The following is a 22955-nucleotide window of genomic DNA, read 5'->3' as shown; positions in this document are numbered from 1 at the left end:
ATACTTCCTTCGTTCCAAATATATTGTAGGTTGTTTTGACTTTTTTAGGTTCATAAATATTATTATGCATCTAGATATAGTGTATATCTAGATGCATAATAATATCTATCAATCTAAAAGAGCCAAAACAACCTACAATTTGGAATAGAGGGAGTGCATACTTTTATATTTTATATTCGTCATTGGAATATTTTCCTTTTGAAACAATAATCGAAAGAATTACAATTCTGTTAGTTTTTCATGAATGAAGCCACACTCTAGCTGGTTCGGCTACGGGACCACTTGTGCGTGCACAGTGCACGCTGCAGTAAAAATCGAACCACTTGAGTTGCAATCTTACAAAGGTGCATTTTTGGCTTAGCTTCTAGTAATGTAGAACAAACAAAAGTTTTTTTTTAAAAAAATCCAAAACTGGGGATATCGCATTTGTATTCGTTCCATGCCATTCCCCTTTTCTTGGAAGGACAAATGGTCGGCGAGAAAACGATTCCGTTCCACCCGGCGGGTCGGCGACATCCTCATGCTTCTGTGCATCGACACGTATGGCACGGCGGAGATACGCCGATCGCGACGCTGAAACGAGAGGAGGAGCCCACCCCGCGGATCCCCTTCATTCTGATTTCGGAGTGGGTAGCTGCGAGGCTTTCCTCCTCCATCTGACAACGCACCGCGCACAAAGCCACGGGCCGGGACGCAGCGCACACGCGCCCCGCGCCATGCCCCCGCCGCGTCCACGAACGGCAAACCCGCCGGCCTCGCGTGGCAACGCCCCTCCCGGCTGCCGGGTTTATTGCGGGAGACAGGGACGGCGCGGCGCCCATGCCACAGTGCCTGCCCGATGCCGCCGCGCCACAACCGGATGGACACGCACGCGCGCTCGTACTCGACGGTTGCGTCGGTTGGTGATGCGCGGTCGCGGTTCGTCCGACTCGGCGCTGCGTGGGAGGTGACCAGGACGGCTGGACTCGCGGGGGGCGCAGGCGGGAATGGCGACTTCGACGTGAGGAGGGACGCATGCAGCTGTTGCCTTGCCGGATCCATCGCCTCTGGAAAAGCTGGCCGTTTTACACGTCGGGTTGGAGCCCTGCCTCCACGGCTCCACATCACCGGTGGGTCATGGGCCATGTCTGCCCGATCGATCGCCTGAGGACGCGATCTCGGGAACAGTGGTTTGTGTCCCTCCCCTACGTGATTTAGGCCGTCAACATCACTCGATCGGCCACGCATGTTACTCCTGTACTGTCCCAGGGCAACGCACGAACGACCTCTACCCTACGCGAAACACTAGTGGCCCCTTCTAAAGAAAGGCGCGGCCTCAGCAGTCAGCGCACCGGGGCCCTTGCTGCCCCCGACACCACGCCACCCTTTTTTCCATGTAGCCCGGTGCGAGCGAGAATGTGCGGGCACATGGGGCGCTTCTCGGAAAGCGGCAGCGAGGCGAGCCCCACCGCCACCGGGGTCCGGATCCCATAGAGAAATCCAGAATCCTTTGCCTTTGGGAGCAAATGAATATACCGCACGCACCTGGCCTTCACATGGCGGGGGGCGGAGCTCCGTTTCTAGGCCGGCCGGGGTGGCCGACGCGGCCGCACATCACGAAGCGAGCGGCTGCGAGCGAAGCAGTAGGCGGGAGGAGGGGGTCTACGCCTGCTTTAGGCGAACGTGGACCGCGCCTTTTCTGAGCCGCTGGTGACTCGGCCGGACCGGTTGCTGACTCCGCAAATCCACTTGCCTTTCGCCAATTCAACAAAGCTCAAAGGATATTCCACAACCGCGCGGCGCCTATAAATGGCGTCCTCGGCAGCTGCACTCCGGTACCAATCCGCAATTCCTTACACGCTAAGGCATCCTCTTCGGCTCTTCGCTTCATTCAGCGCGAAGCAGGCTAGATCGGCGCCGAGCTCTCTGCTCTCTCTCTGCTTAGCTTGTGTTGTGGTCACTAGTCGGCTAGCACTCCTAACAGCCATGAGGAAGTCGGGCAGCAGCGGCCATGTCATCGGAGTTCCGGTCACCTCCAAGGCGTATGGGATAGAGGAGGGAACGTGCAGGAAGAGCGACGGCGATCACCTTGCTGTCTCGTTGACGCACCCCAGCCCTTACGCGTCTTTCGACTACAAGCACAGTAAGTGTTGATCGTGATCATGCATTCATGCCATGGGATTTCTAACTGAAAACATGTGTTTTTACTGTTAAATCATTTGATACTGATGTGGTTTATGGCTTATGTGTTCCTGCAGGCAGCAAAGATCATCAGGTGATCCGCTGGGTGAGCAAGCTGAGCAGGCGGGCGCAAGGCTTCAGGGAGCATGGTGAGTTAGCATTCAGTTCCGTGGCTGCTTCATTCCGAGGACCGTTGATCAGTCAAGATCACGTGAACACCATGTCCTACTAATTAATTAAACCCTAATCCGTGTGCGATCGATCATGTTGCAGTGACCCTGGGCCCAAAGCTGTCGGAGACGGTGAAGGGAAAGCTGAGCCTGGGCGCGCGGATCCTGCAGGCCGGCGGGGTGGAGCGCGTGTTCCGGCAGGCGTTCTCCGCCGAGAAGGGCGAGCGGCTGGTCAAGGCGCTGCAGTGCTACCTCTACACCACCGGCGGCCCCATCGCCGGGATGCTCTTCGTGTCCACCAAGAAGGTCGCCTTCCGCAGCGACCGCCCCATCACGGTGGCCTCTCCCAAGGGTGACACGGCGCGGGTGACCTACAAGGTGGTGATCCCGCTCCGGAGGATCGGCAAGGTGCGGCCCAGCGAGAACGCCGACAGGCCGGAGGAGAAGTACATCCACGTCGCCACGGTGGACGGCTTCGAGTTCTGGTTCATGGGGTTCGTCAGCTACCAGCGGTCGTTCAAGTACATGCAGCAGGCCGTCTCGGAGCTGCAATGACTTGCACGGCCGGCCTGGGGCCTGGTTGATGAGGAGGTCCGGTGCAGTGCTAGTGGCTGCCCTGTCGGCACGATGAGAAGAGGATGTTACCGGTTGCTTCGCCATCTTTTGTTGCGAAGTAGCCGTAGCTAGGATTGCCCCATCTAATCCCGGATCGGCGCAATTTAGTTCCTTCCGCGTACGATTTGGATCAACTTTGTGTTGCTCCAAGTGGTTGCTTTGTAGCACGGACCGAGAAATTAACCATTTTGTGCATGTTCTTGAATGGAAGAGCTTACCTTTTCGAATTGTTTCCAGTTGTGCCTTTATGATCTTGCACTAGTATGTATCAGAAGATTTAGGGATTTATAACCTGAAAATGTTGTGAAACTGTTATTCAAGACAAATTTGTTCATGCTCTTTTTTGCCGATCTGCGTGTTCATGTTTACTCGCACGACCTTCGCAAGAAAAACAAAGTTTACTGGCAAAAAAATAAAATAATTTTTAGAGGTAAAATAGTACGGATATTAACACTGCCAGTTACTATTTGGGCTCATATAGCGATAACTGCTCTAAGACATCCGCTACCACAAGGCAGCCCAAGCCAGACCAGGCCGACTAAACTGCTAAAATTGGAAGGGGGATGAGGCCGAATATCATTGCGTGGTTCAAAGCTGGGCTTCGGCCTTTGGGACAGCATCGAACATGAACATGTTTGTGCTGGGCTGAACCCGAATCCCAAATAGGTTGGCTGCTTTGCGAGGCACAGGACAAGAGAGTTCCACGTTGTCGACCAAAGCGAAAAACGTGGCGGTGTGCCGCGAAGAAGGTACTCGCTGCGGCGGATTTTCCCCTCGAAAACCACATGGAATGGAAGGAGGCTCGAGCGGCCAAGCGGTCGGTGATGCAAACAAAGTTGATCCCAGCAAAGCCTAGCGTCCCATATACCGTGTACGCGGTCGGCGCATGCGAGCTTGATCGGCGTCGACCCCGTGTCCAGATCGATCACAATCTCTTGCAGCGCCGAACCGCGCCGGAGGAGCCAAAATAGGTTGGTTGGGAAGCCAATCCAGATGACACACCACCGCAATCCGTGTCCCGCGTTCGGCTAAGATAAAACGTCTCGCAAGTCCACTCTATCTCTACTTGTTCACAGTAACTCTCTTACTCCACACTGCTACGCAATACGTTTACTACGATTGGAGAGTCGACGGAGTGGGGGTAGTCAAAGGTTTCCTTCATTCAGGGCTCAGGCTCACTGTTTCCCAGAGCACAAATGCTGCGTTGTTTTCAGAAAAGGCACACGTACTAGTTTCACATTGCTGCAGTTTCCCAGTCGCTGGTAGCGTTGTACAGATCGGCACCGCCGTATGCATGCGCGGTGTGACTTGACGGGCCGACTACTGCTGGCCAGGTACGTGCACGGGCGACAAGAAAATGACTTCACGCCACGTACAAATCCAGGAGGAAGGAAAGCTGGCGACTCCACTCCGGAATAGTATAAATACTCACCCGAGGTACTCGTGCAAAACCGCAAACTAGCTTCGCAGTCACAGGCAGATTCACGCCGGCCTCCTCGTCCTCCAACGCAAATCCAAGCAAACTCGCCCACGGTTTCAGCCATGGGCGGCCCGGCCGGCGCCGTGCGCCTCGTCCTCCTCCTCCTCTCCGTCCTAGCCGCCTCCCTCTCGCGCGTCGCCGCGGCCCCGTCGCCGGTGTACGACATGGACGGGCACGAGCTGAGCGCCGACGCGGACTACTACGTCCTCCCGGCCCCTCGCGGGAGCGGCGGCGGGGGTGGCGGCGGGCTCACCATGGCCCCCCACACGTTCCGGTGCCCGCTCTTCGTCGCGCAGGAGGACGACCCGCTCCGCAGGGGCTTCCCCGTGCGCTTCACGCCGCTGCACGGCCACGGCGGCGACCGGACCGTGCGCGTCTCCTTCGACGTGGCCATCCACTTCGCCGCGGTGACGACGTGCGTGCAGACCACCGAGTGGCACGTCGCCGGCCGCGGCGACGAGCCTTTCGCGTCCGGCCCCCGGCACGTCGTCACCGGCCCGGTGCTGGCCCCGACCGCGGGCGGCAGGGAGAGGGTGTTCCGCGTCGAGAGGCACAGCCACGGGTACATTCTGGTGTGGTGCGGGGTGCCCACCGAGTGCGAGGAACTGGGCGTGTTCAGGGACGAGAGGGACCGCGCGTGGCTCGCCGTGTCCGACGAGCCTCATGTGGTCGTGTTCAAGAAGGCGCCACCCACACCTGCGTGAATGTGATGGGGGGGTGCTTGTAGCGTGCGTGTGCATGCCGAATAATGCGTGTGGGGTATTATGGATGAATAATGTGAGTGACCTAGCTAACGTATACAGCAATACGAGCACGGCATGTACTACTTTTTATATTAAAGTTGCTGGCCTGGGCGATTTGCCGATTTCTGAGACACTAACAGATGGGCCAAGTCGGAACTGTTGCATCTGGAATGGACGAATCACGAGAGCTGACAAGAACCCAAAACCCCTCGACCTCCCAACACAAGACCCTCACGTTTTCCTTTCTTTCCTCAGATTTTTTACCTTCACCTTTTCACCTGCTCCAAAAATCAGACGACCGACGGAGACGAGGGCTGTTCTCAGCAACGACATGGTGCGCGAGCCGGTCTGGCCGTCAGCCGAGCTGAGGGCGCGGCGGCACCACCAAGCCAGCACATGGCGGCCTCGTCGAGCGCCTGCAGCCCCGGCGAGGACGCGGCGGCCCCGCCGAGCGCGCCCAGCCGTCCAGGCGACGACAAGCGGGCGGTGCGGCGGCCCAACGACCGTCGAGGAGCCGCGCGGATGAACTTTGGGCCTGTAGCCCATGCGAAGGTGCGGCCCCAGCCAGGCGAAGCCGACACGGGGCGGCAGAGCGACGAGGGCCTCCGCTTCCGACGTTTTTTTTCTTTTCTTTTCTTTTTGCAAAAGCTGTGTTCCTATTCTTTTGTTTCCGATTTCTTTTTTCAATTTTTGTCTCGAATATTTTTCTTTGAATTTTTCTTTGAATTTTCAAAATGTTGCTTTCCCGTATGTTCTCTAATTTGTTATGCAATTTTTCTGTTGAAATGTTTGAAGATTTTTATTTTCCAAAACAAACATGCTTTCAATACTTCTTTTCTATACAATTTTTTATACAAACTTCTTACATATTATTTACATATTTTTTCTTATATAATTTCTACGAGAGCGGCGCGAAGCGCGCCTATCATGCTTGTTATTGAACAACAGACAATTCATACGCGTAATGCTATTGATCCCTGGCTAAACACTGAGACCGGAACCCTTGAACCTGGCCTCAGTAATAGCGTCGATGCGCCGCGCTGCCTCCGGCGACAGATGGTTCGCCCAGTCCCCGACCCCTCCGGGCCGGAAGAACGAGCTGTCCTCCACCGCGCCAACCACAAACTCCGTCTTGCCGCTCTTGGCCACCTCCAGCCCGCGCATGTGCTCGAACGAGCACAGCCTCACGATGGCGTCCACCGCGCCGTTCTCCTCCTCCTCGACGTCGAACGGGAGGCCCACGAACGCGGCCAGCCTCCGGACGTGCGCCGGAGGGTCCCTCCAGACCTCCTCGTACTTGAAGAAGAGCACCTGCTCGGGACGCGCCAGGTGAGCGCGCCAGTACCCGAGGACGTGGTCCCAGTAGGGCCCTAACGCCGACATGCCGTAGCAGAACAACCCGGCGGCGGTCTCCACCGGGAGAGGCTCGAGGCCTTCGCTGGCCCTGAGCTTGTTCGCAAAGTGCCAGAGCGAGACCATGGAGTCCTTGGGGTCGCGGCACATGTACACGATCTTGCATCCCGACGCGACCACGGCTGCCGGTAGCGCCACGAACGGGACGTGCGTGGCAAGGATCCTTGGGTCCGGGAGCTCGTCGAGGTTGTCTTTGGTCTCCTTGCCGGTGCAGATTTGGTACTCCAAGAACTTGACGCATTCGTGGGGGCCGAAGGAGTTGAAAGGGTGGTCGGCGGCATCAGCAGGATATTTTCGGCGGTGCACGGTGGCGTACAGAAGCGACTTGATCCACGTGGTGCCGGACTTGGGCAGGGTGGCGACGACGATGTCCGAGGGGCGCGCGGTGAAGCACGCATCCGCGGCCATGGCACCGGCTATGCACATTCGGCTGCCATGCCATCCTTGGTGGTGGCGGTGGAGTATGAGGTGGGACAGGCCTTCCGCGCTTGGCGAGGAGGAGACCGAGTTGGCGTAACGCTGGTAGAGTTCTTGGTGGTTGGTTTTTGTTTCCGCGTTCGTTTTTTCCTCGTCTTGTGAGAGAAAGGGTTGCTTGAAGGAGGAAGACATGGCTATGCAGTGAAATGGGGATTCGTATGTCAGCAGCATCTTTGTAGTCTTGTTTTTGTGTCTTTTTGGTGAGGTAGAATCTTTGAGGTTACTACTAAGAGCACCCGCATTGTTGAAGAAAGGCGATGCTCCGTTTGGAAAAAGAAGATGAATCACCGATGATTGCACACTTGTGAGAGCCGAAAAATTTTCTAACCTCGACGCCTGTACATACCTCGATTGTCGATGCCACAAAGTAAAATATCTTTTCTCCGTGCGCAGGGTAATTGTTGTGTGCCCTTGCCGCGGTGTCCGAGCCACTCAAATGAAGGGACGGGCATTTTAAGTGGGTGCTCGTTGTTCACAAGGACTTCCTAAAATTCCTATCACATCGAATATTTGATACTAATTAGATATAGATTAATTATAAAATTAATTGTACAGATGGAGACTAATTTGTGAGACGAATCTATTAAACCTAATTATCTCATGATTTAACAATATGGTGCTACAGTAAATATGTGCTAATGATAGATTAATTAGACTTAATAGATTTGACTCGTGAATTAGCCTCCATCTATGTAAGTAGTTTTATAATTAGCTCATATTTAATTCTCCTAATTAATATGTGAATATTCGGTGTGACGTGGATTTTAGTTCGGACAAAGAACCACCTATAGCTGGCTAGGGACCTAGCACCACCGATGCCTGCACGTTGCAGCATGCTGTGCATCGTTCGCTGCTGGGCATCGATGGGACGTTTTCTGCTCGGCATCGAGGTCCGCCGCTGCGGGTGCTCTAATGGAACGAAGTCTACCTAATACTTTGGGTCGCTGTTCGCGTGATGCACGAGATTGCTAATAAGAGATTGCGAAATGTTAGTTGTCGTATGCTGGTCTCATATGCCCCACTTAGCTAATTATTCATTTGAACGTCCATCAAACCCCGTCTTTGACGTATAATAAACATTTTTTTACAAAAAAACACCGTACGCAATATTGATATATATCAGTAAGGGAATTTTTGACCACAAAGTCTAGGTTAGAAGGTTGGCTTTCGTAATGTTTTGTTAGTATTATTTACCCTTTTTTTTAGTATTATCTATCTCCGCCGACAGATGGTTCGCCCAATCCCCCACCACGCCACGCCGGAAGAACGAGCTGTTCTCCACCGTGCCGATGACAAGATCAGTCTTGTCGCTCTTGGTCACCTCCATCGTGCTCATGTGCTCAAAAGAACACAGCCTCACAATGGCATCCACCACGCCGGCCTCCTCCTCCCCAGCGCTGAACGGATGACCCACGAACTCCGCCAGCCTCCGGACGTGTGCTGCAGGGTCCCTCTGCATCTCCTCGTACCTCAAGAAGAGCACCTGCTCGGGCCCCGCTAAGTGCTCGTGCCAGTACCCGAGCACGTGGTCCCAGTACGGCCCGAACGGCGACAAGCCGCTGCAGAACAGGTCGGCGGCAGTCTCCACCGAGAGTGGCTCGAGCTGGTTCATGGCCCGGAACTTGTTCGCAAAGTCCCACTGCGAGATCAGGTGGTCCTTGGGGTCGCGGCACACGTACACGATCTTGCAGCCCGATGTCGCGATGGCCCTCGGCAGTGACACGATCGGGAGGTGCGTGGCGAAGAGCCTTGGGTCCGGGAGCTTGTCGAGGTCGGGGATCTTGTTCCTCGTGTAGAGCTGGTACTCGAAGAACTTGATGCACCCGTGGGGGCCGAAGGAGATTAGAGGGTGGTCGGCGGCGTCCACGGGGTGCTCTCTCCGGTGCACGGTGGAGTACAGGAGCGATTTGATCCCGTGGTGCCGGACTTGGGCAGGGTGGCGATGATGATTCCCGATGGCCGCGCGGTGAAGCACGCGTCGGCGACCATGGCACTGGGCACCAGGCTGCAATACCAACGTTGGTCATGGCGGTGGAATTGGTTGCTGGACAAGCCTTCTGAGGTCGGCAAGGAGGAGACCAAGTTGGCAAAGTGCTGGTAGAGTTCTGGATTAGTTTGGGCTTCCGCGTCTGTTTCTGTCTCGGTTTGCAAGGGAGAGGTTTTCATGGAGGAAGACAATGCCTCGCAGATGGTTAGTTTGGGCATGGGAACCCTTAGCAAAACAGCTTCTTTATAGTGATCACATACGAGATGCAGTCAACGAACTCCACGGTCGCTATCTCCGTATGATGCACCTGGTGTGCACGTAAACAGAGATGCAACTAGGCAACTAGCGCTTCTTTATAGCTCTTAGCTACTCCATTATTAGAAAGATAGACTTAAGTATCCCTCAATCTCGAATCGCTCGTTAAGTCGTTATGATGCAGAGAAAAACTTAAGAACATGGAGCGACTCCGAGAGTAAAAGATGCATCTATGTGTCGGTGTTTTATACCGCCGACTAGTGATTATACGCCACGCCTTCCTCACTTATGGTGGCTAGTACATAAGAACAAGAGGTTTATACTTAGTTTTCGGCAGGAGTCGTGTTCCTTGGATTCAAGTACACTGGAGTTTACAACGGGGTTTATACTGGTTCAAAAATATCCTTACGCCTAGTTCATGCGATGAGCGTGTGTGAGGGTTTGTGAGTCGTGGAATCGAGAGAGCGAGAGAGAAGGCCCGGTTCCCTTTATACAGGCCAGGGACTGGGCAACATTTTGAAGAAAAGAGGGGGTCTTCTGACCTTAGAGCTCCGAAGTCGTTGGATGGTCGGAAGAGTACAACCCGAGCAGGCGATGTGGGACCCTCCCTGCGGGGCCCGCTTGTCTTGTTCTCCTTCGTCGGTCTTGGGCCCGTACGGTCAGCACAGTAGCCCCTGTGCGGCATGGAGCGCTTACGCGCGATGTGGCCTGCACCGGGGCATGCCTCCGTCCCTTCTGCCAACCCCGCGCCAGAGAACGGGACGGATACTGTTGCTGACGTCCGTAACTGGAGTGAGTAGGCGGGCTCCGGGTCAGTAGCTGGATGAGGCGTGCCACTCACCCCATCTTTTCCCGACCTGCTGGGCGCCCTCACGGCTACTCAACGCCGTAAGGTCTAGTCCTGGGCCCCACCTCGTACGTCGGGCCCGTACCAGGCATGCCGTGGCTGCCTTGTCCTGACCCCGATGGGCCATTACAGTGGGGAGGATCATTATGACATTCAGGTGCCCTTTGTGCGTGTACGGGCCGCGTGGCCTCTTCCCTCGGTTCGTCCTGGTACGGTCCGAAGGATGCGGCCTCACCCTTGGACCCCTAGTTAGAGGTCGGCCCCCTGGCCCGGTCACGTCCCTGTACGCAAGCTGGCGTGGAACGGTCAGGGTACCATGGCTCACAATTAATGCGCTAGCCCCACGCAGGTAGGTGGAGCACTCCAGGCCCCACACGGTCCCACCCCCAAGTTAGGTGGCTCGGTGGGTCGTGGTCTATTGCAACCGACCTTGGGAGGTCGGGAGATGGGCCGTGGCGACATATGGGCTGCTTTGGGGTGCTCCGAGCTGTTAGGCCTTAGGCCTCTTTATACGTTAGGAGTCATTAGTTCCTCCCGTAGAGATGCCTCCGGTATAGGAACCCGTCGCTGTGACATAGATTACGGAAGGGCTGCATGTCCTAATCTAAATGTAGGGGGGAGGAGCACCTAAGATTATATTAAGGCTGTTGGAAAGCCAAAACACCGGTAAAGGTGCTTGTAGCAGTTAAAGGGATTCATGGGAGAAAATAAAAGTTATCTATCTATTACATATTGGGAAACAATAAACACCAAGACTCAGCAATGATGCGTTCCTCTGTTGGCCACCGGCAGCTCCACATATGGGCATCCTCCTTGAAAGCCATCCAGAACCGGTATGAGCAGCCAGCGGCTGGTTAAACACAACATCATTCCTGTGCTTCCACAAGTGCCAACAGATGCGGTGAAGGAAACTATCAAAATGTTTTGCTGGCATAGGACAGGTGACAAGGGGTTCTTTCTGATGGAGAGATGTTGTGAAGTTGTTCGATAAATATAAGGGGTTGGCAATAGTAACAGTAAAAAATGGCAGTACATGCTCCCTATGGCATGATTTGTGGGAAATCAGGTCCCAGCCTAAGCATATCCCCAGCTTTTATCTTTCACCAAGAAGTAGGATATCTCAATTCAGAGAGCATACGAAGTTGCTGATATTCACCAATTATTTCACTTACCCCTTTCATTTCAAGCTTTTGACCAACTCCACCAGTTGGTTGCCAACTTGGAAGGCCTGAATCTTAATGATGAACAAGATATTTGGACATACATCTGGGGTAGTCCATATTTTTCATCAGCAAAAGCTTATCGCTTCCTCACTGGGCATAGACAGGTGCATCATGTATTTAAATAGCTGTGGAAATCAAAATGCCAGAACAAACACAAGGTATTCTTTTGGCTAGTTCTCAAGGACAGGCTAAGGACAAGAAATATTCTCAGAAGAAAGCAAATGAATCTTCCTTCCTATGATTGTGTCTTGTGTCAGCATAACAATGAAGAAACCTTAGTTCACCTTTTGCTGGAGTGCCCCTTTGCATTTGAATGTTGGATACACTTAGGTTTATTTCCTAATCTACCAGATGAACCTTACACAATTCTCAACAGTTTCAAAATTCAGCTCCATGTTCAGTTTTTTTTTGAAATCATAATTCTCATGAGTTGGTGTATATGGATGGCCAGAAATGACCGGATCTTTAAGGAAATTGCCCCATCAGTTCAGAGTGTTTTGCTCCACTTCAAATTTATCTTTACTCAAGTTATTCATAGAGTAAAAGAGGACTGGAAAAAACCCATGTCTGAATGACTAGATCAGATTTTGTAATCTTCTTGATTTTCTTTGTTTCTTTCTTTGTTTCTTAACTTGTAACGCTTTATACAATCTATTTTTTTATAATATATATCCAGCCGGGAACTCCCCCTCCTGTTCCTAAAAAAATGTTTTGCTGGCATCGTTGTTGGGCGTCGAAGCTCCCAAAGCTCGGTGACAGTTTTTCGAGATATGTCGATCCCAAGATGTAGCCAGACCCGTGAAGCAAAACTGCAGGTGAGCATTAGGTGGTTGCAGTCTTCTTCCGCTGCCAGGCAAAGGGTAGCGTCGTCGATCACGTTCTTCACAAGCAAGTTGGACCGGCACTGAATGCGCTCCTGGACAAGGAGCCAGGTCAAGAATTGGACACAGGGGGGAGTCTTGTTTTTCCAGACGAAGTTGAGGGATGCAAATTAATTGTTGGAGTTCAGTGTCCTCGGGGATGTTTCGTTTGAGGGTGTATTGATTCATTGTCTTGTCACCCATATTCTTGTTTGGTTTGAGAAATAGAATGGGTTGATCTCATCTATCATCACAACATTTCTCATATTGACCTGATTAGTATAAACATAGGGGTGTAGGGTGTTTAGTTTGAGAAATGGCATGCACATGAACTAATTTCCCAGGAACATCAGATTATGTGATTGCCTCATGGCAGTTGCATGCATCTTGATAGTCCGCACATACAGAACGACGTCACCTAGCTCCATCAACCAGATGCATGTATCAGATTTCCTGACGGCCAGACAGCTACTTTTTTTTTCCCATTATCTCAGGGAAAAAAAAGAACAATAAGGAAAGATGGTTTGGCTTCAGCCATAGATTAAGTTATCGTCGAGACAGACACTCAGAATCTCATTAAGTTGCCGTGCCTTGGCTCTTCTGCATGTTATGGTTTTTACTTTCGAGAAAGAAAAGAACAGTCAACTGAGATTATGGAGCATATCAGGATCTTTTGGAATAGCCCATTCGCTCCTGTACACAAGGTTTGCTTGGAGTTTGGAGGGTGCAGAGACATCGACCAAGCTTAGGGATGGGTGACGGGGCGAGCTACCAGTGTTGTAACATCATTTATACTAGCTGCCGAGTGCCGAGTAACCAACCATATACAGAAGGACGACGACACCCGCAACCGCAATATACTCGCATAGATAGACATACTGTGTTGTGTCGAGTGATCAGTATGAGTTGACGTTCTGGAGGCACTTGCTAAATCTGAGCCGACACGGCAATTAAATTCAGTGACATCCTCTTCATCACAGTGATTAAGAGCTGACGAGAAGACTTCCTGTCTGCTTTGGGTGCATTTTACTACTCATACAGTGGAGCAGATGGACCAACACGGTTCAAGTGATATATAGTGGCAAGAAATTATGGAAGCAAAAGGATCTGATGAAGAAGAGATTCCTTGCTGTTGGCCATTGTTAACAACTAACAGCCTGATACTTACGCTTGAGAACCCCTTGCAACCAGAATATGTTGTTGTCTCTGAAGATGAAGGCTTACATCGGAAGGGTTTCAAGGCACCTTGGGGCCTTGAAAGTTGGACAAACTCGAAGAGCTAGAAAACCCGTCTCTGCCAGGATTGGGAGCCTCCTAATGTTGTTTGATATTTTCGTGAACTCTTAGTGCACACACCAGAAATTGTCCTCAGTGGGAGGAAAAACAAATACTAAAAGCATCATCACCCGAGTTCAAGCAGGATTTGAATTACCACCATCAAAGCCTCATATCTGCAGGTCCAGGACCCAGGATGCCTTTCTCATGATCCAAGGGAAGCACATCCGTATGGGAGCGCCTCCCATCATCTGCTGATGCCTGCTGCCGTCGGAGCCATTCCTATTGTTTCAAACAAAGTGTGAGACCAACAATATTCTCCAATGAGACAGAAAAAAAAAACTACATCTAGCTACTAAGCAGAAGAAACATACCTCTTCGTGAGCATTATCAGTATCATGCAAGTCGGGTGTTACAATAGGTGGTATTGCATCTGGGTCAGGCTTCTGAAATACAAAAGTTGAATACAAGCCTGTAGAAACCAGGTGAAAAAAGTGAGTAAACTGGGACCTTACAATCTGATGCAGCAAAAAAGAAGAATTTTACACCACCTAAAATGTCGTAGGAACGAGTAACAAGCTTTCCACGAGCATCCAAAAAACTTGCACTGTAACCACCAAGCATTGGAGCAAATTGTATTCTGAATCATTCAGAACCAGAAGTCAAATACAGTTTGGACATCCCACGTTGTTGGTAGTCACCACATTACAATTCTTTGGACAGCAGGTTATGAATGGAGTAACTCAAAAGATACAAATGAATAACCAACAAGAAAATGACTCCATGAAAATAATAAAGGTCTTGACATAGATATAGCTACCTGTTATCATCATAAAACTCAGTTAAATTCTGGATCTCCACATATTCAAGTCCAGCCTCCCTTGCTAATCTGTTTCAACACAACCAACCATCGTGAAAACTCTTATCATCCGATCTGCTCAAATTTCTAGAGATTTTGCTACCATGACAATGAAGCTATGCAAAAAAATGTTGAAAATAAATTAGGAAAATATGACCTCATAAGGCTGGGAAAGTGGACCAGGCAGTGATTTTCAAATACTGCTTCACTCGCAAATTTGAGTTGGTACTTTTTCCCGAAGAAAGGAAACCTGCACCATACACAAAGGATTCCCTCAGGAAGTCAATATGAACAAAGTTTCAGGTACATTTAGGATACAATTTAAATTCATACTTTTCTTCCTCAACTTCAAAGGTAATGGTATAATTCTCCGAGCGAATGCTATTTGGAACAGTCTTCAGACCTTTGTTATGTGAAGCCTCAACATTCTTTTGATATTTTGTCCTACAGAATAAAAAGAAAATACAAATCAACTTAGAAAAAGAAAAGAGTTTTCTCAAGAACATTACGACAACAACATAGCCTTTCAGTCCCAAGCAAGTTGGGGTAGGCTAGAGTTGAAACCCAACAAGAGCCTCTTGGGTTTCATCTCCATTAGAATGGCTAGGTTTAACGTTGGCTCACCAAACCTATCACAACCCTCCTCCTTTACCAGGGCTTGGGACCTGCTATGTTGAGACAACATAGGCGGAGTTTTTCTCAAGAACATTGAACGCTAAATTTGTATAAGAGAAGGTGAATTAAGCTTTACTTGCAGTGAAGCATAAATGTCAGCCTACATATTTTACTTGGTTGGTGGATGACCACCCAAGCTTATAAGACGTTTTTTCTGAATAATAGCTTAAAGAAAAAAGAGAAGACATTAAAACATAAGAAGAAAAAGGCCGTGACTATACCATATTGTAGATGAATCAGGAGTCATGCCAAAAAAGTAGCCTCCAGGTTTGAGAAGTGATGATACATTATTCAGAAGCTTCTTTGCCCGTTCTTCACTCTCGAAGCATAACTATCTTTCAAAAAGGATAAACTATGAAGATTAGCAAAGCTCACAAGTATATCATATTCCAGAACTCTAGACTCTAGAGAACCACCAACTCGCCTGCAAGTGCTGCATACAACAAACTATATCTGCTTGGATGCCCTTTTCCTGCACTTGAGCTTCAAAATCATCCTGCCAGGTAAATGTAACAAAAGCTAACTGTCAGCACTTTAGTGCAATTGTATGTGTAGGAATAAGATCTTGGAAGGCATGGATGGAGGGTGCACATCAGAAGGATCCAACTCGATGAACTCAGCAGTGAAAGGTTTCCTCTTGTTCTCCCATAGCTCACGGGCATCGCTGACACCCGATGCAGAGGCATCTGTTACAGAAATTGGTCTGATGATCAAATTAACTTGTTGACATCTGATAATAGACATTGGAGGGCTCAGGCTAGTGGAGGCAGCCTACCGATTCCTATGTAGTGGCCAACCTGGGCATCACACCACTTGTCAGTATCAACTCCACCATCGCAATACAAGTCACAGACCTAACACATTTACAACCAGCAAATGCAATATTAGTTTCAGGATTCTGCTGCAGAGTTTCTCGCTGATTTGGAACAAATTGTAAATCATAAAAGAGAGCAGCATATAACAGACCGTAGCATAAGGAAAGGAAAAAATTTTGATGAGGGCGGTCTTGGCAAATTCATATAGCCGAAGATGTGGTGGTGGTGGTGGTGGCACTGCCACGTTCATCTCTGCAATTCAACGTAAGCAGATTAGCAGTGGCAAAACCAAGATAAAAATAGAGCGCGTGCAATATGAAAATGAAAAGGCTAATGTTAGAAAGTGCATCGAATTTCCATACATACAAATCTACGAACAAGACAAACAGGCAATAGTGAAACACTAATAGGAACCCCCGCGCAGTTGCACAGGTTAGCAAGCTCAAACATATAGGTTTGCTCATAAAAAAGTCGAATATATTAAAAATGTTACAATTCCTAACAACTGGCATCTCCAAGTAGAATTATTTGGTTTAGTTACAATGTACAATCTTTTCATTATAGAATACAATGTGATTGTTCCTAATGGGAAAAACTTCTTCAATTTCTATTCGTGCTTGGAATATTTTATAAACAAAACATGTGGCAAATTGAGGGCACTGCATGAGAAAAGGATAAGGCATAGGATAAATGTCAACTAGCAAAGGATAAGCACAGGGTAAATCAAATGTCAACAAAAAGTAAGCATTTTTTAAATAACAATATCTTTGGAAAAGAACAAAGATGTTTTTCTGTAGTCAGGCCAGGTAAGCTGATATATCTAATTATTCTAGTTGAACAAAGTTCATAAAGCTATACTTATTAGTACCATTTACACAGTTCGCACAGGCAGAAGTACATGGACAATGGTTAAACAAAAAATCATGGTACAGCAAGGAGTCAAGGTGAAAAGACACTTGATATTCCTTTTTTTCCCGGTTTGGCAATGCACACAAAAAAAAAACTACACTTGTCAAGGAGGAGGGTGCACAAAAGAATAATTAACTGACACAGCTAAAAAACCTATACAACCCTCCTCATTTAGGTTATCTCTAGTAAGTTCACTAAGATGAGACAAATTAGCATTTAATTCTAGGAAAAGCCTGTGGAATCTCACAAGCTGCAGCGGTTGTTCAACTGATGGGGGTGAACTGATATCCACAAATCGGAGTGTATGTGCTATATATCTTGAACAAATAGGAGTGCATATGCTAATCGGAGAGCAGGCTGACCTACCAATTGGAGTCTGGTGCCTCGGGTGGGGATGCAGGGCCCTGCTTACCTTGACCACTACTACCGCAGGCCGCCGGACTGTGGCCGGGAGAGGCGTGGGGCGGCGGCTTGGGTGGGGGTGCAGGCCGACGGCCGGGAGGTGGGATCCACGACCAGGGCACAGAGCGCCGGCACCAGCGCAGGGCGGCAGCTGGGAGGACCGTGTCTACCGGCGGCCGCCAAGGGGCAACGGGCGGCAGCCGGGACCTGGTACGGTGCGCCGGGGGACCACAACGTCTGCTAGGGCCGCGCCACCGGGATAGAAGATCAGGGTGGTGGGGCCTCGCGGTGGCCGAGACGCAGCCCGGTGGCCGCTCGTCGCCGACGCGGGAGCAGAGAGGCGGCCGGGATAAAGCCGCGACGATAGAGGCGGCGAAGGGGTGGAAGCCTGGAAGGGAGGAGGGGCGTGCTGCGTGCGGACTACTTGACTGCGGTTAGAGAATTTTACAAATGACCCCTCAATTGGATCACGAAAAATAATCGCGATCCGGATATTTATATAAACCCTTGAAATGGATAGCGATGAATAATCACGATCCAAATATGTTCAATTAACCTCCTAAATCGGATCGTGATTAATAATCTCGATCCAACTTTTTTAGAAAGCCCCCCAATTTAGTGGCTTACCTCCCTGTCCTCCTCCGGCGACGGCGACGGTCGCGCTCGCCACGGCAAATGGATCCCCGCTCCTCCTTCAGCATTAGCCCTCCCTTCCGCATCCGATTTCTGATGATTCTGTATGCTTAATTCTTCACTATTCTAGATATATACACATCAATTCCGCAAGCACCTTCATTTCCAGACGTCATGTTCGCATCTTCCAGCACCTGGATCACACCGCTATGGCTGCACCGATGATGAAGTCACCCCGGCCAACATGACCTTCATTTCGAAGCTGTTCACGATTCCAAGAGCAACGGCGCTGCCAAAGTATGCTCTTCAATGCCGCTGCCGCCTCGGCGCCTCTGGCCATCTCCTCCCCGTTGTATCCCACGAACCCCACCGAGATTACTCCCATCAGCATCGGCACCATCAGGTCGATGCTCGCACCTTCCATCCGGGGTCCGGCGGCCGCTTCATCACCGCCCGAGAAAAAACAAGACGCGGTGGCCAAATCGGCAACACATCAGCCCAGGTCCAAAGTCCAACGATCAGGGTGCTAAAGGCGATGCCACTAATCTTAGACCCTGTTTGTATACGCTTTTCCTAGCCACGCTTGGATTATAATCTAAACGAAGATTTTCTCGCTTTTCGCTTCTCGTAGTTCAAATCGTTGAAGCGGCTTACCACATAAGCGAGAATCGGTGGAAATAAGCAAAGTGTTTGGCGGGATTCTCACTTCTTTCCCCCGATAAGCCACTTATAAGCGGATCCAAACGGGGCCTTAGTCCAACGATAGGCAAACCGCTCGTTCACAACCAAATCCAAATAATTATTATCCACTCTTTACCCTCAACAATCCCATCCAGAAATAATTAACTTTGTTATAATATATATATATATATATATATCAAATTGATTGATTATACCTCCTCATTTCTAATGGGTATATAATTTTCTATCCAAATCCTCCGCATTTGAAATGGATGTGGATTTAGGAGTGGGAGTGGATAGCCCGTGGCGGGACTAATCTAATCGGTCGTGGTGGTTGGTCGAACTGGCGGAAATAAATAATTAAAAAAGTACCAATAAATCAAATTTCACGTTAGCCCCTATAGCTCAGTGGTAGAGCGTCCTTCTTGTAAACTGAAGGTCTGTAGTTCGATCCTGCATGGGGGCATAGTTTTTTAAAAATGTCACTTTTGCAGTTTAGTTTTCATGTACTTTTGCTATTTCCCCCTTTTTGTAGTTTACTTCTCATGTTTTTTTATTTTACCCTTATGCAGTTTTCTGTCCTGAGTGAAGACTCTTTTTCTCCTTTTTGCCTTTCCTCTTCTAAGATACAAATCCTATATTTTTGTCACACATACTGCAATCACATTCTAAGTTACCGTAGAACTGTATCGCGCATCTAAGCAAGCCAGACCAAGGTTGAGCTCCAATAATTCAGCCCAGTAATCCGTACCGTCAGGGAGAAATGTATGGGGTTATACTATACTATCATCACTGAACAAAGCAAGCCGTCGTTGACATGCGCACAGTATCAGCTAGCCAGCAAGTATAGTAGTAGAGTGCTAGATAATCTAACAGGGTCAAGACTCAGGAGCAAGATCTGTCGATAACTCTTACAAATGCATGAGGAATGTCATTGGCATAAACTGTTGCTCAGACTAGCTCAGCGTTCGCCTAACAAAGCACAAAAGGAAAAAAACCATTTTACTCCCCTCACCTATCCACTATGTCCCCTTAACCCCCTGAACAAAATTTTAGCTCATTGTACTCCCCTGAACTATTTCATTTGGTTCAATCTACCCCCTAATTAGATTACTCTTTTTTTTTGTTTCCCCTTAACCCCCTGAACAAAATTTTAGCTCATTGTACTCCCCTGAACTATTTCATTTGGTTCAATCTACCCCCTAATTAGATTACTCTTTTTTTTGTTTCTCTCTGTATGAGTTGAATTTTGAGTTCAAATTTTGTTAGTAGATACAAAACATGATGCTTTATGTTAAAAAATTATACTAAGAATTTTTCATGGTTATTTTTATAGGTTAGGAATATTTAATATGAAATTGATCTTAGATATATAAAGTTGTAAGAAAAGTAATCATGAAGAAATTCTAATGTATTTTCTAACGTAGAGCATCATGTTAGAAGTCAACTGACAAAATCTAAAATTAAAACTCAACTTGTACGTGAAGAAACAAAAAAGAAAAATCTAATTAGGGGTAGATTGAACCAAATGAAATAGTTCGGGAGAGCAAAGTGAGCCTAAATTTTATTCAGAGGGTTAAGCGGACAAAGTAAATAGACGAAGGGAGTAAAATGGACATTTTTCGCACCAAAATAAAAGGCTCGGCGGACTGAACTGACGGTAGCAATATGAACTGTACAACTCAAAGGAAATACATCTAAATATCTGATCTTAGAGCATGCAAATGAATTGTTCAGTGGAGCGCCCTATATCCCTCCTCTGTTTCTTCGCTAAAAAAAATATATCCCTCTGTTTGTATTGCAGAGAGGAGGTAGCAGGGGAAATATGACAAAAAGAAGAGGGTAAAAAAATCTCCAGTGGAGGGCTGCATATCCCTCTTCTGTTTATTTTGCAGAGAGACTGGTAGCAGGCATTCCAGGGAGGATGGTGGGAGGGAAAAAGGTATAACAAACAGATTCAGAGAGGAAAATGGCGAGAGGTAAAAAGGAATAACAAATCAGAGCATGAAAAATATGCGGTGAGCGTGGATCGAACACGCGACCTTCAGATCTTCAGTCTGACGCTCTCCCAACTGAGCTATCCCCGCTAAGTGAAGGAATTCTCATAATTATTTTATATAACTATAGATCTATAACAGTTTGTTTTCACCAGATGTGGACACGTAATGTACCAATCGCTGCATGGCACACCGAAGCAGGAGTCAGATCTTTTGTTTTCACCTCAAACCAAACGGGACCCCTCCCAGTACACATTACTGACATGTCGCGTAGGACCAGCGCCAACAGCCACTGGAAGGAATATCCATAGCAGCTCGCTAGCTGGCCGCCACCAAGGCACCAACCTACTACCAGATGGGCCAGTCTGCGCCTGAGGTCCATTGCCATGGCCACCCATCATTCATCTTCTTCAATCTCGATCAGCCTCTGCACGTTTTTCATCCGCCGAGAAAATGGAGCCAGTACTTCTTGCAATTCTGCACGGAGTACAACCTGCACCTGCAGTAGCTGTAGTTGTACACTTGTACTGGTACCAGTGAACCGTTGATATACTTGATACTGTGCAAAAAGTCTGCGAGCGAGCATGGTCTGTAGTACAAGGCAGGGCGCCTTTTACAGAGCGAATGGCCTACAGCTTGACACGAATCATGTCCGGCGAAACAGCCTGAACCTTTCAGAGGCAAAGTGCAGACGCCATCGACAGACGCAGGGCAGGGCTGGAGCTGCAGCTGCAGCTTTTGCTCCAGTGCAGAGACAAAGCAATTCACGTACTCCTAGTCGAGAAGAAAAAGGAGGGGATAGCATGGGCTGCCCTGTTCCCTGCCAACGACTACACAGCATGTGGCCTGGGTTTGCAGAATTGCAGGAAAGGTAAGGTGCAGCAAGCTGCCATGAGATTGAGATGAGAATATGAGAGGGTGAATAATGTGGAGGTGCTTCATCGCTGTTTCTTTTTCCTTTTAAAAGCACTTCATCATTGTTTCACAGTCGCAGGAGAAGCCAATCTCACCAGCCATTATCGACCTCCGCGCATCAAGAGAACGAACAGCTTCTGAATTCTCAGGACAAGGTTTCTATTGAAACAGCGAGCGAGCAGTGACATACAGAGTAACACGCCGGCATTGTGTTAGAATTCAGATCAGTTGACAATTCGGCATGCAGAGCACTGACCACTGATCACAGCACAGAACCACGGCACAAACCCAAGACAACGAACAAGCTCATCACAAGCACAAACCCTGACGAATGCTATCTACAACCGCTACCCCCCGATCCGATCGCGCATTCTTGACCTTTCGGTTCAGATCAACCTTCTTCTCACACCGCAGATCACAGGAAAAACACACGGAATGCACCCCGGAGATGCACGAAACGAGACCCAAAAGCACAGCACGCGGCATGCCCACGCGTCCACGCATGCAATTAACGTAGCAATGCTGCGGCGGCGGTCACCGGGACTCCTCCTCGGACGGCCTCGTGGCGCCGGAGAGCACGGAGAGGAGGTTGAGGTGGTGGCCCTGCTGCGCCGCCGCCACCGACGCGTACGCCTGCGCCGCGGCCTCCTGCGCCGGCGAGAGGCCCCACGCCACGGGTCGCGCCTGCAGGGTCGCCCAGAACGGCGCGGGCGCGGGCGCCGGCTCGTGGTCCTCGCGCGGGCGCTTGCCGAGGAGCGGGTGGGCGGCGGCGGGGGAGGTGGACGGCGCCGAGGAGCAGGAGAAGACGGCGGGGGTGGTGCCGGACCCCGTGGCCGCGAGGATGGAGGGCTCGGCCTGGCGGAGCAGCCACTCGATGGTCTGGCCGTCGGACTTGAGCCCCAGCTCGCGGGTGAGTTGGAACACGCGCGCCGCGCACACGATCGGCATCCGCACGCGCCGCCCGCGCCCGTTCACCTTGCTGTGCCGGTCCTTGCCGGCGCCCGGGCTCGCCTTCTTCGGCGCGGGCGCCGCGACGTCGGAGGCGGGCGCGGCGGCCGCCAGCGACATAGGCGCCGGCGCCGGGGACGGCGCGGGCATGGGCCGGTAGACTTGGAAGGTGGCGGCGTCACGAGAAGCCATGGCAGCGCTCTCTCTCGTCGTACAACGAGTTTGTTGTTGGTGGACAGGGCTTGTGGGGAGTAGTGATGGGGATAGCCGGATAGGGATAGGGCCGTGCCAGGCCCTTGGCCCCCGGGTGGAACCATTTATAAAGCGGCTTGATTTTTTATGCCAATTTTATCTAATTCTTTCCTTTCTTTTTGGCCGCCAGTATGCTCAGTTATAGTATTCATCCTAAAAAAAAGTTAGTATCCATTTCTAATAAACACTGATAATTACTTGATATTTGGATATCAGGTACATGAGGAGTTGAGCTTAGTAGCTTGCTGACATAGGGTGCTCTGAATATTAGCGAAAATTAAAAAGTTACATTAAAAACTATTTTTTCACTTAGAGTCGGTAAATTTGATGGAACACAAATGTGCTCCGTTTTCTGATAAAATGT

At 49.8% G+C, this 22955-nt stretch overlaps 5 protein-coding genes, 2 non-coding genes and 1 pseudogene across 9 annotated transcripts; 3 read left to right on the top strand and 5 right to left on the bottom strand.

Moving 5' to 3' along the window:
* The first annotated feature begins 1766 nt into the window (after positions 1–1766).
* Positions 1767–3172, top strand: LOC117862894 (putative GEM-like protein 8). Its single transcript, XM_034746444.2, has 3 exons — positions 1767–2122; positions 2238–2309; positions 2434–3172. Exons 1-3 carry the CDS (start codon positions 1789–1791, stop codon positions 2883–2885), a joined length of 858 nt encoding a protein of 285 aa, XP_034602335.1. The 5' UTR covers positions 1767–1788; the 3' UTR covers positions 2886–3172.
* Positions 3173–4123: 951 nt separating this feature from the next.
* On the top strand, positions 4124–5290 carry LOC117865313 (alpha-amylase/subtilisin inhibitor). Its single transcript, XM_034749480.2, has one exon. The coding sequence runs from the start codon at positions 4488–4490 to the stop codon at positions 5127–5129; it is 642 nt and encodes a 213-aa protein (XP_034605371.1). The 5' UTR covers positions 4124–4487; the 3' UTR covers positions 5130–5290.
* Positions 5291–6075: 785 nt separating this feature from the next.
* On the bottom strand, positions 6076–7328 carry LOC117865312 (flavonol 4'-sulfotransferase). Its single transcript, XM_034749479.2, has one exon. The coding sequence runs from the start codon at positions 7227–7229 to the stop codon at positions 6150–6152; it is 1080 nt and encodes a 359-aa protein (XP_034605370.1). The 5' UTR covers positions 7230–7328; the 3' UTR covers positions 6076–6149.
* Positions 7329–8158: 830 nt separating this feature from the next.
* LOC117865408 (cytosolic sulfotransferase 1-like) lies at positions 8159–9246 on the bottom strand (annotated as a pseudogene).
* Positions 9247–13338: 4092 nt separating this feature from the next.
* On the bottom strand, positions 13339–17607 carry LOC117865218 (mRNA cap guanine-N(7) methyltransferase 2). 3 transcript variants are annotated; one of them, XM_034749371.2, is made up of 12 exons: positions 17126–17607; positions 16006–16106; positions 15815–15893; positions 15631–15725; positions 15464–15535; positions 15261–15370; positions 14698–14808; positions 14522–14614; positions 14326–14394; positions 14057–14145; positions 13880–13977; positions 13339–13787 (listed from the first exon to the last, which is right to left on the bottom strand). In XM_034749371.2, exons 2-12 carry the CDS (start codon positions 16102–16104, stop codon positions 13668–13670), a joined length of 1035 nt encoding a protein of 344 aa, XP_034605262.1. In that variant the 5' UTR covers positions 16105–16106; positions 17126–17607; the 3' UTR covers positions 13339–13667. The 3 variants fall into 3 exon arrangements, with proteins under 3 accessions (XP_034605262.1, XP_034605261.1, XP_034605260.1); XM_034749370.2 differs by having other exon boundaries at positions 17130–17607; XM_034749369.2 differs by having other exon boundaries at positions 17176–17606.
* Positions 17608–18873: 1266 nt separating this feature from the next.
* On the top strand, positions 18874–18945 carry TRNAT-UGU (transfer RNA threonine (anticodon UGU)). The gene has a single exon. It is a non-coding gene; the product is annotated as a tRNA-Thr (tRNA).
* Positions 18946–20493: 1548 nt separating this feature from the next.
* On the bottom strand, positions 20494–20566 carry TRNAF-GAA (transfer RNA phenylalanine (anticodon GAA)). Its single transcript has one exon. It is a non-coding gene; the product is annotated as a tRNA-Phe (tRNA).
* A 967-nt stretch (positions 20567–21533) lies between these two features.
* Positions 21534–22659, bottom strand: LOC117862985 (uncharacterized). The gene has a single exon (XM_034746547.2). It carries the CDS (start codon positions 22529–22531, stop codon positions 21926–21928), a length of 606 nt encoding a protein of 201 aa, XP_034602438.1. The 5' UTR covers positions 22532–22659; the 3' UTR covers positions 21534–21925.
* Positions 22660–22955: the final 296 nt, after the last annotated feature.

The sequence above is a fragment of the Setaria viridis genome, chromosome 7, assembly GCF_005286985.2.
Source record: "Setaria viridis chromosome 7, Setaria_viridis_v4.0, whole genome shotgun sequence".
Classification (NCBI taxonomy): domain Eukaryota; kingdom Viridiplantae; phylum Streptophyta; class Magnoliopsida; order Poales; family Poaceae; genus Setaria; species Setaria viridis.
This window is presented reverse-complemented; position numbering and strand designations above follow the sequence as displayed.

What these genes read in the sequence shown, in the direction of transcription:
- LOC117865313 (XM_034749480.2), top strand. Translation starts at nt 4,488, where the DNA reads ATGGGCGGCCCGGCCGGCGCCGTGCGCCTCGTCCTCCTCCTCCTCTCC.
- LOC117862985 (XM_034746547.2), bottom strand. Translation starts at nt 22,531, where the DNA reads ATGGCTTCTCGTGACGCCGCCACCTTCCAAGTCTACCGGCCCATGCCC.
- LOC117865218 (XM_034749371.2), bottom strand. Translation starts at nt 16,104, where the DNA reads ATGAACGTGGCAGTGCCACCACCACCACCACCACATCTTCGGCTATAT. An exon ending in TCGAGTTGGATCCTTCTGAT is followed by an intron (nt 15,536 to 15,630) that starts GTGCACCCTCCA and finishes TTTACCTGGCAG; the next exon opens with GATGATTTTGAAGCTCAAGT. An exon ending in GAGTTTTATGATGATAACAG is followed by an intron (nt 14,146 to 14,325) that starts GTAGCTATATCT and finishes TGAATGATTCAG; the next exon opens with AATACAATTTGCTCCAATGC.
- LOC117865312 (XM_034749479.2), bottom strand. Translation starts at nt 7,229, where the DNA reads ATGCTGCTGACATACGAATCCCCATTTCACTGCATAGCCATGTCTTCC.
- LOC117862894 (XM_034746444.2), top strand. Translation starts at nt 1,789, where the DNA reads ATGGCGTCCTCGGCAGCTGCACTCCGGTACCAATCCGCAATTCCTTAC. An exon ending in GTCTTTCGACTACAAGCACA is followed by an intron (nt 2,123 to 2,237) that starts GTAAGTGTTGAT and finishes GTGTTCCTGCAG; the next exon opens with GCAGCAAAGATCATCAGGTG. An exon ending in GCAAGGCTTCAGGGAGCATG is followed by an intron (nt 2,310 to 2,433) that starts GTGAGTTAGCAT and finishes ATCATGTTGCAG; the next exon opens with TGACCCTGGGCCCAAAGCTG.